General features: G+C 43.2%; 1 protein-coding gene and 1 long non-coding RNA gene across 3 annotated transcripts; one reads left to right on the forward strand and one right to left on the reverse strand.

The window, feature by feature from the left end:
* Positions 1 to 2421: 2421 nt before the first annotated feature.
* LOC123492224 lies at positions 2422 to 5944 on the reverse strand. 2 transcript variants are annotated; one of them, XR_006661695.1, is made up of 4 exons: positions 5861 to 5944; positions 5432 to 5501; positions 4682 to 4818; positions 2422 to 3418 (listed from the first exon to the last, which is right to left on the reverse strand). It is a non-coding gene; the product is annotated as an uncharacterized LOC123492224 (long non-coding RNA). The 2 variants fall into 2 exon arrangements; XR_006661696.1 differs by having other exon boundaries at positions 4669 to 4818.
* Positions 5945 to 6400: 456 nt separating this feature from the next.
* LOC121579917 (nuclear fragile X mental retardation-interacting protein 2) lies at positions 6401 to 12134 on the forward strand. The gene is made up of 4 exons (XM_041894909.1): positions 6401 to 6473; positions 9321 to 11009; positions 11199 to 11231; positions 11402 to 12134. The coding sequence occupies exons 2-4, from the start codon at positions 9521 to 9523 to the stop codon at positions 11452 to 11454; spliced, it is 1575 nt and encodes a 524-aa protein (XP_041750843.1). The 5' UTR covers positions 6401 to 6473; positions 9321 to 9520; the 3' UTR covers positions 11455 to 12134.
* Positions 12135 to 12420: the final 286 nt, after the last annotated feature.

Here is a 12420-nt window from a genome sequence, read left to right on the forward strand (position 1 = left end):
ATGGAAGGGGGTAAAGGATAAAGATTAAGTGGAATGAACGGTAGAAAATTAATAAGATTTTACGGTTAGGCAGGTCATATCAGTTGAGCAGACAGTTGAGACATGTCCACAAAGACGGGGATGTTGAGCAGGACGCCATGTTTCTCCTCCAGCTGCTCGTATAGGCTGGTCAGAGCATTTCTCACCTCATAAACAATTGCTCAATGTATAAGAGCTTTACAAGGCCATTTTAATGTTCATATTTGATTTATATACAGCACTGAGTGTACAAAATATTAGGAATACCTGCTCTTTCCATGAGATAGACTGACCAGGTGAATCCAGATGAAAGCTTATTGATATCACCTGTTAAATCCACTTCAATTAGTGTAGATGAAGGGGTGGAGACAGGTTAAAGAAGGATTTCTAAGCCTTGAGACAATTGAGACATGGATTGTGTATGTGCCATTCAGAGGGTGAATGGGCAAGACAAGTTATTTAAGTGCCTTTGAACGGGCTATGGTAGTAGGTGCCAGCCGCACCGGTTTGAGTGTGTCAAGAACTGCAACGCTGCTGGGTTTTTCATGCTCAACAGTTTCCAGTGTGTGTCAAGAATGGTCCACCACCCAAAGGTCATCCAACCAACTTGACACAACTGTGGGAAGCATTGGAGTGAACATGAGCCAGAAACCCTGTGGAACGCTTTCGACACCTTGTAGATTCCATGCCCTGACGAATTGAGACTGTTCTGAGGGCAAAAGGGGGTGCAACTCAATATTAGGAAGGTGTTCCTAATGTTTTATACACTCAGTGAATATTGTGTACATATCCTGCAATAAATACACAATAAAAGTCAAACAAATAAAAAGTTATATCTCACAGATTGTTTTGGCCTACCTGATGTACCTCAGTCTGATGCTGGTAGGTTGTTATATCGCCATGTGAAGGCAAACTGTCAGAGATAGCTCCTCATCCTTCACAGATAGCTAATTAATGATATCCTGTAGCAAACGCTGTAGCCTCTCATGGATGTCAGAGAGATTCTCCAGTCCTACACTGTGTGGATAGGAAATACATTTTGAAACACAAAAAAACACAGACACTAATCTTGTACATATAAATACAGCATTTTTCTCACAAATCATCTGAAAAATCATGTGAAAAGTTTGAAAGTGTGAAATCATTATGTGTGGTTGGTTAATGGATGTGTTTGAAATGTACTGTAGTGACTTCCTCCGAACACCGCACCAGACCAAGCCTACCAGCAACCAGACAGACAGATGCCCTAGAGTTCATCAGTGACCCATGACCTGACCTCAGCCTCCAGAGCCAATCAACACCCTGACAGAGGCCACCTCTGAGCCCAGCAGTCTGAAAGATGGAACCCTCAAACGCTCAATCCAACATGGTAATGACAAGTAACACTCTTGCAGGGCATGTTTCCCTCTGTGCTATCTATGATTCAGAGCAACGTCTACTTTCTGTCAGTTCAAGGTCAACACCAGCAATCAAAATGCTAAATCCAGCCTGTCTAAGTGCTGTGAGAGTCAGTGGGGGTCCCTTCATGGTTCATGTGCCAATTAAAGCCTCCGAGATAAGCTGTGTGTTAGCACTAATTTCCCCGCTCTCCATAGAATTCTCACTGGTTCAATGAGTTCCATCCTCCTCAGTAGTGACAAAAACAACACAGCACAAACAAAGTAGCAATTTACCAAAATTGTAAACCATAAACAAACAGGAAAATATGGAATTGACAAACAGAGCCACAGTAACAGGTACAGAATGTCAGGGGCTAAATTAACAGATGGCAGATGATAAGTCCCATGATATAAACACATCTAGAAGGGCACATCACAGCACATTTGCTAAAGACAACACACCCCAGTTAAGGATACTGTGGAGTAAATGTCTATTATGTGATGTTACCATCACACAAATGCATCCTTCAATCTATCAGGGTTGAGTTTGACTTCTACTGGCATCACAGTAAAAAGCAAGATGGGTTGTTCTGTACTGAAGCTGAAAGCTAATGCCTGGGGAAACGCAGGGTTGCATCTCTCTCCTTCTGCTTGACTGGCTTATTTTATGTATTAATTAACCCAGAAACATCAGTCTTCGCTTCAGCGTACACAAGACACACACACATGGACAGGCGCAACTGCATGCACGCAAGCAAGCACGCACACACACAGACAAGTACACACACACGCATACACACTACACAAATACTCATGTTCTTTGTGGACTCTTTTATAGACCCAAGCTCATATAAAGACACAACTCACGTACATAATATTATGCAAACACATTCATGCACAATACATTACATTACATATACCTCTTTAAGGAATACCTGGAATAGTATAAAGTAATCCTTCTACCCCCCCCTCCCCCACTCCCCCATAAAATAAAAAAAGTGGTTGTCCCACTGGCTATCATAAGTTGAATGCACCAATTTGTAAGTCGCTCTGGATAAGAGCGTCTGCTAAATGATGTAAATGTAAATGTAAATATGAATATGTGCATACATTACATACAGTTCATCCTAAGTATGTATGGTCTCTGCAGACCCAAGGCTAAGGATATCATTTCAGACAGGGCCCATCAACAGAGATACATCCTTTCTGCTCAGTGCTATACACTTTTCTCCAAGCATTAGGAATAATTCGTTATACACAAATCTTGCCTAATAAATCAGACTGTGATACCTCTGGGTACACAGTCTGAGACAATGCTATACATTTGTCTGGAAAATGTACTCTCACGAGATCTACAAGCCAGAATGTTGAATAAAATGTCATTTGAACTACCGGTTGTCTACCGGTTGTCTGTGCTGTTGGTCCTTATGCATCTACAAATTTGAGAAAAAATATCCACAGGATTATTAAACCGACTTTTCAAAACACTGGTATTGCCATTGAGAATTCTATCACCTGACATGTGCAAAACCATGTAAACACCTGCAAGACTTAGTATACACTTACGTCTTGTGCATGTGCCTCAAACAAATTGTGAGAGCCACACAAGGAGACCTGCGTTTTGAAGTCGGTTTAATAATAGTTTCCTGTGGATATTTTGGCTAAAATTTTCAACGGCAGAAGGACAAAATCAGCAGCAAACAGGTAGAGTAAGTTCAAATGAAGTTTATTCAACATTCTGACTTGTAAAGGGACTGTATACTAGAGACGAGTAAGGAGACACACTCGGATTCGAAAGAGGCAAACACAAACCTTCCGTTTGCACTGTCATACCTGTTGTTATGAGGATTATGTTGGACTTCCCTACACCAGAAACACATCTCACAGTCTTCACACTGCCTTCCCTGCTGGTTGGCTGGTCCTCTGCCGGACTGGTCCCCAGTACCCCCAGGACCCCCCCGGAACCCCAGGACCCGGCTGTGGCTCACACTGACACTGTGGCATGGAGAGGCATGCCCGAGCTAGAGGAGACAAGCAGGGACACATGACAGTATAGTCAGATGGCCATTAAAAGACAGACAAATAGACACAAATACAGACACAAATCTGAGTGAATCTTACAAGTGATTTATTCCTGCAAACCATATGTTCTGACCTTTATGAATGGTTGTGATTCCCACTAAGCCACTGTTTACACTGCAGTAAGATGTGTCACTGCAAATAAGGCAACCATTCTATGAGACTTGGCATTACTGCATACTGGGTGTCATGCTCTCCAGCACTACTACCATAAGGCATGGATTGCCTGGAAAAACATAAAGTACATGTGACAGACCTAACTTCAAGGGCAGTGACATTTGGCAAAATAGCCCAATTTCACACATTATACAGTTACAGTATGACACAATATCTCTGTAAAACAGGACTAAACAGAAAGAAGTCCCTTATCATAAATGGCCCTCTCACAATCTTAAAAACATAATTTTGGTAAGAATTGAGAACCTTGCCTATGGTTGTGAATTGAGTGATGTTTCCAAAGGAACATGGGGATTAGCTAGTGCGGGAAGAGCTCTGTTGCCTGACAAGAAGCAAGTTTGTCTCACACTGCCTGCTCTTTGATACGTGATCTGATACAAGCCTTTTAGATGCCATTTCCGGCATAGGACCAGAGCTTTTGAATGAGTGAAATGCCCTTAAGAATGAACATAAAAAAACATGTTGGCACTTATAACTGTGACCTAAGGAATTACATGACAGAATTTGTTTTGCCATTTATGCATATCTGCTGCTGTAACGGCAAATAAGTATTCATCATTATTTATTGATGAGCACACAACTCATTGCATAAAATTCCCTGAGTGAGATCTGATCTTCTCTGATCGAAAGGGTTTTGTCAGCAGTTTCCACAATGGTGGTGGTCAACAAGTTGAATCAAGAGTTAAGTCTTTTTTCTACCTCCTAGAACGCCCAACAACTCAATAAACGATTGAACTTATTTTCCTTTTAGCCTCACCACTAGATAGCCTCAGACAGCCTCACCACTAGATAGCCTCAGACACAGTCTGCCTCAGACTCATTGACCTGTTGTAGCCCTATCACATCAGCTCTGGAATATTCTCCATTGAAAGGCCACTGATCACACACACACACACACACACACACACACACACACTACAACACATGATTGGTATGAATGAACATACATAAACTTACAAACGATGACAACTACTTAGAAAAAAATGACTTGACAAAAGTGAACATCTATACTCACAGCTGAATCTTACCATTGTGCTGAAAAGCCCAGTGGCAGGTGGAGAAATTCCGTCGATCTACAGAGACGACAATGTTCCCAGGACCACCAAACGTCTCTGTGGCTCCTGAGAGACAGAACATCCAGTCTGCTCACTGCCACCCCGTCCTGCTGCATCACCCACAGCGCCAAAAGGGAGGAGAGAGATTGAAAAGCAAATGAAAGAGAGAAGCCAGCAGCAACGGAACCGACAAGGTAATTTCACATTAACTCATCCTCATCTTCACTGCACTCAAGTAGACATCCAGACAACAACACAAGCACAGTGACCTCCAGCGCCTTAGAGAGCAGGCTGGGAGAAGAGGGGAGGGGTGAAGAGGGGTGGGGGTAGCTGAATCACTGGGATATGTTCTCTATGGGGAAGGATTCACATGTGATGTGCTTAAACCAATATTACATCTCCTCTGTGGTGAGATGTCAAGTGGTGCTGGTGCCTTATGTTCATCAATAAGTAAATGGGAAATAGTGAGTTTATCTTCATGTTGTAGCATATTATCATGCTATATGAAAGCTATTCACAGTTCAATGTTTAATCCTTCTTATGGCATAGTAGTACCCTTAGGTTATATGTCTATACAATAATTAGTTTCATGATATACTTTTAAAAGACAAATTGAGTGGTCACTTAGTGGTCAAACATTGACTACCAGTATTTGAAATTTAGGGTGGAATGAAATCTATAAACTATGAAATGGCACCACCTGGTGCCTGGATAGGTACTTACTGTAACTGACTGGAGAAGAGTTGTCCACCACACACCACACCCCACTCCCCACTCAATACATGTCAGATGGCTACAACACAGATTACAAAATGTGTTAAACTATATTTTCTAATTGGTATGCTTTTTACACAGACAGTTTTTGTATGTTAATTAAATTATATCCCATGCCAGTTGAATGCCGGCTAGAATGATGCATGATACAGAATTATGTATTGTAAAAACCAACCTGCAGTGCAGCTAGTACCCCACAATGTGATACATGCATAGACCGTATATGGATACAGGTCTCAGCAGGTCTAAATGGTGTGTGACGTGAAGACCACTTAGGGCAGTCCAGATTTGCTTGAATAAAATATAATCTCTCTACGCTTCTGACCTATATCATACTTTCAGTTGTTCAACCTGCATGAATGTATATATTGACAATACCTTTGCAATGTTGCTGGGGGAACCACCAACATTTTTATATGCTTCTTAGACATACTGCTGACGAATACAGAGGCCTCAAATAGCTTCCGTTTGTCAGTGGCGTTGATTGGACAGTTCAATAGTCTGCTCTCCACTTGCCCAGTGCACACTGGTAGACGAGCTCGGATATTCTATTACACTTCAATGGAGGAACAGCCCAAAGATCGGGCACAAGAGAGACGATATCACCACCATGGAGAAGAAAGACACCCTATTCAATACAAAACATCTCTAAAAAATGATCAGCTCTACTTCCAGTACCAGCATCAGCAGGAAACGCAGACGAAGAAAACAGGTTGGGCCACCCGGAAAAGTTAGCAAGCTAGCTAATGTCAATGACTTAGCTAGCAAGCCAGTTTATTACCGACGTCGATGTAGCTTGCTAGTTCGCGTGACAGTCATAGCAGGATGGTAGCAAGCTGTTAAAAAATATTTAGCTGATTAGTTAGCTGGGTCTAGAGCTGAATATCGCTGGATAGGGGTAGTTAAACGTCGCGTGACAGCTGTCGCTGGTGGTTTGACGGATGGGGATTGACCTTGTGCGCCGGTTTCACCACCCATTTCTACATTTATGGTACTCCCTGACAATTCCCCTGTGTTACTAATTAGTCATTTTGTTGTTCAATTATTTTGTCACGTGCATACATTGACTTTGTAAAAAAAACTCAAGCTAATTTGGTAGGAATTCCGTGAAATATTTTGAAAACAAAAACAAGCCGGCTCCACTGGAATGTTCTGAGTTGCCGTTTCCCGTCGGCCATGTTAGAAAATGCGAGATGGAAAGCTAACGTTAGCTAGTTAATCCTAACAACGAGAGTGAGATTTGTGCATAAAACAAGTTTCAATGTATTTTGTTTACTACCAACTGACTGCAGACAGGGCTGCAAAAGCAAGATGGCTAACTAACTTACTTTTGAGACTTTTCAGGGATTAAATAGCTAGTTAGTGCCAGAAATGTTTCACCTGCAAGCAGCTTCGGCTCGGTCGGGCCTGTTACGTTTAGTTAGCCATGAAGCCACGCAAACATGTTAGCCTGGGTAGATGACTTGAGGACATAGCATTGTCTTGCTAGCAAGCTGGCTGACGCATGGTATTTTGATTTTAATAAACAATTCAGAACCAATGTCTTATTGTTTTAGCAAACTACATGACTTGAAATGTAATTGTAGCCTCGCCAGTTTCTTTAGACTAGTTCAAACTTGATGTCATGCATGAAAACAAAATGGTACATACCTTGGCTTCAGTTCAGACAACACAATAGAACACCACTCTTAACACAATTTTAGAGTTATTCTGGTTGTAACATTACTTAAGATGTTATTTGTTCATCCATATTTTATAGAGGTATCTTAGGAGCAATGGCTAATATTTCATCTAGTTTAAAATGTTGTCTTTAGATGCTAGTGTGGCAAGTATTTGTTTTTATTGGCTAGCTAAGTCAAGCCCAGTTACACTGTCAACCACCTTCCCCTTATCAAAAGTTATAGGACAATGTAATGGTAATTTCTACCTACAGCACATTTTTCTTCAGTGATTTATGTATGGTATCTATTCACAAGTAGGCTATGGGACTACTATGTTTAAGGGAATCTGATCTGGGCACTGGTGTGTGGTTGTTTGCTGCCAGCTGACCTATTCAGTCTAAATAGTCATGATACAGCATCATCTTAAAAAGGCCTTGCCATGTTTCCTGCAAAAGGAGCTGCGAGGTTGCATTCTTGTAAACAGATTAGGTCTGTTAGTCCCTTTTTTATATACACTGCTCAAAAAAATAAAGGGAACACTAAAATAACACATCCTAGATCTGAATGAATGAAATAATCTTATTAAATACTTTTTTCTTTACATAGTTGAATGTGCTGACAACAAAATCACACAAATTATCAATGGAAATCAAATTTATCAACCCATGGAGGTCTGGATTTGGAGTCACCCTCAAAATTAAAGTGGAAAACCACACTACAGGCTGATCCAACTTTGATGTAATGTCCTTAAAACAAGTCAAAATGAGGCTCAGTAGTGTATGTGGCCTCCACGTGCCTGTACGACCTCCCTGCAATGCCTGGGCATGCTCCTGATGAGGTGGCGGATGGTCTCCTGAGGGATCTCCTCCCAGACCTGGACTAAAGCATCCTCCAACTCCTGGACAGTCTGTGGTGCAACGTGGCGTTGGTGGATGGAGCGAGACATGATGTCCCAGATGTGCTCAATTGGATTCAGGTCTGGGAAACGGGCGGGCCAGTCCATAGCATCAATGCCTTCCTCTTGCAGGAACTGCTGACACACCCCAGCCACATGAGGTCTAGCATTGTCTTGCATTAGGAGGAACCCAGGGCCAACCGCACCAGTATATGGTCTCACAAGGGGTCTGAGGATCTCATCTCGGTACCTAATGGCAGTCAGGCTACCTCTGGCGAGCACATGGAGGGCTGTGCGGCCCCCCCCAAAGAAATGCCACCCCACACCATGACTGACCCACCGCCAAACCGGTCATGCTGGAGGATGTTGCAGGCAGCAGAACGTTCTCCACGGCGTCTCCAGACTCTGTCACGTGCTCAGTGTGAACCTGCTTTCATCTGTGAAGAGCACAGGGCGCCAGTGGCGAATTTGCCAATCTTGGTGTTCTCTGGCAAATGCCAAACGTCCTGCACGGTGTTGGGCTGTAAGCACAACCCCCACCTGTGGACGTCGGCCCTCATACCAACCTCATGGAGTCTGTTTCTGACCGTTTGAGCAGACACATGCACATTTGTGGCCTGCTGGAGGTCATTTTGCAGGGCTCTGGCAGTGCTCCTCCTGCTCCTCCTTGCACAAAGGCGGAGGTAGCAGTCCTGCTGCTGGGTTGTTGCCCTCCTACGGCCTCCTCCACGTCTCCTGATGTACTGGCCTGTCTCCTGGTAGCGCCTCCATGCTCTGGACACTACGCTGACAGACACAGCAAACCTTCTTGCCACAGCTCGCATTGATGTGCCATCCTGGATGAGCTGCACTACCTGAGCCACTTGTGTGGGTTGTAGACTCCGTCACATGCTACCACTAGAGTGAAAGCACCGGCAGCATTCAAAAGTGACCAAAACATCAGCCAGGAAGCATAGGAACTGAGAAGTGGTCTGTGGTCACCACATGCAAAACCAGTCCTTTATTGGGGGTGTCTTGCTAATTGCCTATAATTTCCACCTGTTGTCTATTCCATTTGCACAACAGCATGTGAAATGTATTGTCAATCAGTGTTGCTTCCTAAGTGGACAGTTTGATTTCACAGAAGTGTGATAGACTTGGAGTTACATTGTGTTGTTTAAGTGTTCCCTTTATTTTTTTGAGCAGTGTATTTGGAGAGTGAGGTGGTAGGGAATGATGGACTTTATAGTCTACACACCTATTACTGGCAGTGCAACTAACTTGCTTTTGTTTTCTTTTACAGGCAATGGAAAAATAAACACCAGTGACGTGGAGGGGGAGAAGATTCTGTCTGCAAATGATTTAGTTGGTATCCCTCATCCCACCAACAGCAATGGTAACAGACATTTGATAAACGCTAATGTAAAACAGAAGTCAACACGCAATGTTTTTACCACTTTTTCAAAAGTGGGCAGCAAAGAGGGTGTTGTTCATAAGAAGAATATGGACTGTATAAATGACAAGGACAAGGCCTTGGATTTCACTAATCACTACGAGGGAAAGTTTTTGGACAAAAAGGAGTCTGCATTGTTTCTGAATGGGGTGGTAAACTCTGCTCATATTACAAATGGTTACTCCAGCAAGTCACCCCCTGATAACGATGGCAGTGGCTCAGAAGGTGGATATACTACTCCTAAGAAACGCAAGGCCAGACGCAACAGCATCAAGAACACAGAGCATGTGACAAGAGAAAAGGAGAGAGCCATGCAGCAGGGCAATGCCACACAGGAGCCAGAGGTTTCTGGACTTGAACCAACAGAGAAAATGGTGAGCTCGCAACTTGTCCATAAAGCAGACGCCCAGACAGCAGTCAGGCGGATAGATGCTCCAGAGGTGGCTATGGGTGAACTGCAGAAGAAAAACTCAGACAGTAAGACTGCTGCAGGTGCCTTTGGTAAAAGGTTTGAGAATAGGCCCAAAGCCAAGCTCTCCTCCTCTTCAAAAGAGGACTCTTGGACTTTATTCAAGCCTCCTCCAGTATTTCCTGTGGACAACAGTAGTGCTAAAATAGTGCCCAAGATTAGTTATGCAAGTAAAGTTAAGGAGAACCTCAACAAAGCAGCCCAGGCTGGAGGAGAGGTACAGCCTCCTCAGGTGCCTGGTAGACTGTCACAGGTCCCCATGTCCGCTATGAAAACCATCATCTCCGCTAGCTTTACTAATGGCCCCGTTTCTGGAGATGGAAATAGTTGCCCGTCTGTTGGTACCTTCTTCACTCCTGCTGCTAGTAGTATTCCGCCAGCCCCCTCTCTCCCATGTGGGGAGAACGTAGCATCCACTTTGGACAATGACTGTAACTCTCTAACCAACCCTGCAGCAGCAGCTGTAGATCTGAGAAAGTGTACTCTTTTCATTTACCCCCTAAACCCTTTAAATATGCAACCTGTGCTCCCTAGTGCTCGCCAAGTGGACACCCAGGCCGCTCAGACAAATCAGAAAGCCTTGGGGGACATTTTCCAGAATCAGTGGGGCCTGTCTTTCATCAATGAGCCAAATGTGGGGCCAGAAGGAGGAAGTGGGCCAGTGGCTACTGTGGAGGGCAAGGATGTGGTGGTAACATTTCAAGGGGAGCAATGCCCTGCTGCCAAGCCAGGCCTTGACTGTAATCTATCAATCCCTGAGCCTTTGCCTCTCACTTTGGCTCAAGACTCAGAGAAAAGGACTAGTGCCCTAGCTTGCCCCCCTGCTACAGTGAAAGATGAGGATGGGGAAAAGGCTCAGCTGTCTAGACAGGACAAGACAAAGGGCGAGGCTAAGAGTCCAGGTGCAGTTTTGTTGGCCTCTTGTAAAGACATAAGTGCTGAGCCTTTCCAGGCCCCCCTGACCAACATGGTGTTGGGGCTGTCTAAAGAGCAGGCTCACTCTAAGAGCCTGGACAGAGGTAGCTGGGGGTCGTTTGATCTTAAAGCTGCTGTTACTTATCACACTAAAGGTAACTTCTCTTCCCCTGCTGTATCAATTCTATGAACATATGTATTACACATTAGTAGCTTTAACCTACTATTTCACTTGCACCAACAGTTTTAAACCCATTAGCATCACATTAAAGACAAAATGTGTCTAATAATAAAAGGTCTTATGCATCTGGAGATAATAATCAATCTTTGTTTTTTCTCTACAGAAATGGAATATGTTTTCAATTTGCAAAAACAAGGTAAAGTAAAAGGTCTCTTTTCTGTGTAGTGTATTTTTAAAGTTGTGAAATTGGGTTTTCTATTTGATGTTCAAAGGTATACAGCTGAAGTTTGAATAACATGTATTATGAGTTGCTAACTAAGTTCCCCAGGGCCTACACACTCAATTTCTGTCATTTTCTTCCCCCAGATCCAAAAAGAGTAGTCTGTTATGACAAGACCAAGGATGGACCTGATCAGTGAGGTAGTGAATGTCAACAATTACATGTACCTTCTCCCTACCTGGGTGCTGCAGTTATCATCTTTGGTGGTTATGATCCCTTTGGAAAACAAAATCGAGTCAACTGTGATATTGGGACTGAAAGATGTGTCCTGTGACAAACTTTTATTGGAATAGAGAATGGGATAATGGGGATTCGTTTTTTGGGGGGGGCATCGGAGAAGAGGAAGAAGACAAGGGGAGATGTAATATGAGGACATATTAATCCAATTATTGGCATTAAGTTGAGCGCAGGAGCTTCTGCTGACGCTCTGGACTGCACAAAGACTCAAACACTTGAAAGAAAGAAATGTTGGGTGCCTCTCCCATGTGAATGGACACTTATGACACTTTCTGCTGTAATAGACATTGGTCTCATAGCTCCTTCCTCTGGGTGTTGGGGACAAATAAGACGGAGGAAGGCGCAAACTGCACCTCCCGAGCCTTTATCCTGTTGCCCATTGAAAAGTGGCGATTATCAGTCTGACAGTAGGATGCCTCAATAGTTTTATTTCCTCATGCATTCAAATTAGTCCAATATATGTAGATTTGTGTGTGTTATGATTTATTTATACACATCAGTATACAGTTGTAGTCGGAAGTTTACATACACCTTAGCCAAATACATTTAAACTCAGTTTTTCACAATTCCTGACATTTAATCCTAGTAAAAATTCCCTGTCTTAGGTCAGTTAGGATCACCACTTTATTTTAAGAATGTGAAATGTCAGAATAAAAGTAGAGTGATTTATTTCAGCTTTTATTTCATCACGTTCCCAGTGGGTCAGAAGTTTACATACACTCAATTAGTATTTGGTAGCATTGCCTTTAAATTGTTTAACTTGGGTCAAACGTTTCTGGTAGCCTTCCACAAGCTTCCCACAATAAGTTGGGTGAATTTTGGCCCATTCCTCCTGACAGAGCTGGTGTAACTGAGTCAGGTTTGTAGG

The sequence above is a fragment of the Coregonus clupeaformis genome, chromosome 13, assembly GCF_020615455.1.
Source record: "Coregonus clupeaformis isolate EN_2021a chromosome 13, ASM2061545v1, whole genome shotgun sequence".
NCBI classification, from domain to species: Eukaryota; Metazoa; Chordata; class Actinopteri; order Salmoniformes; family Salmonidae; genus Coregonus; species Coregonus clupeaformis.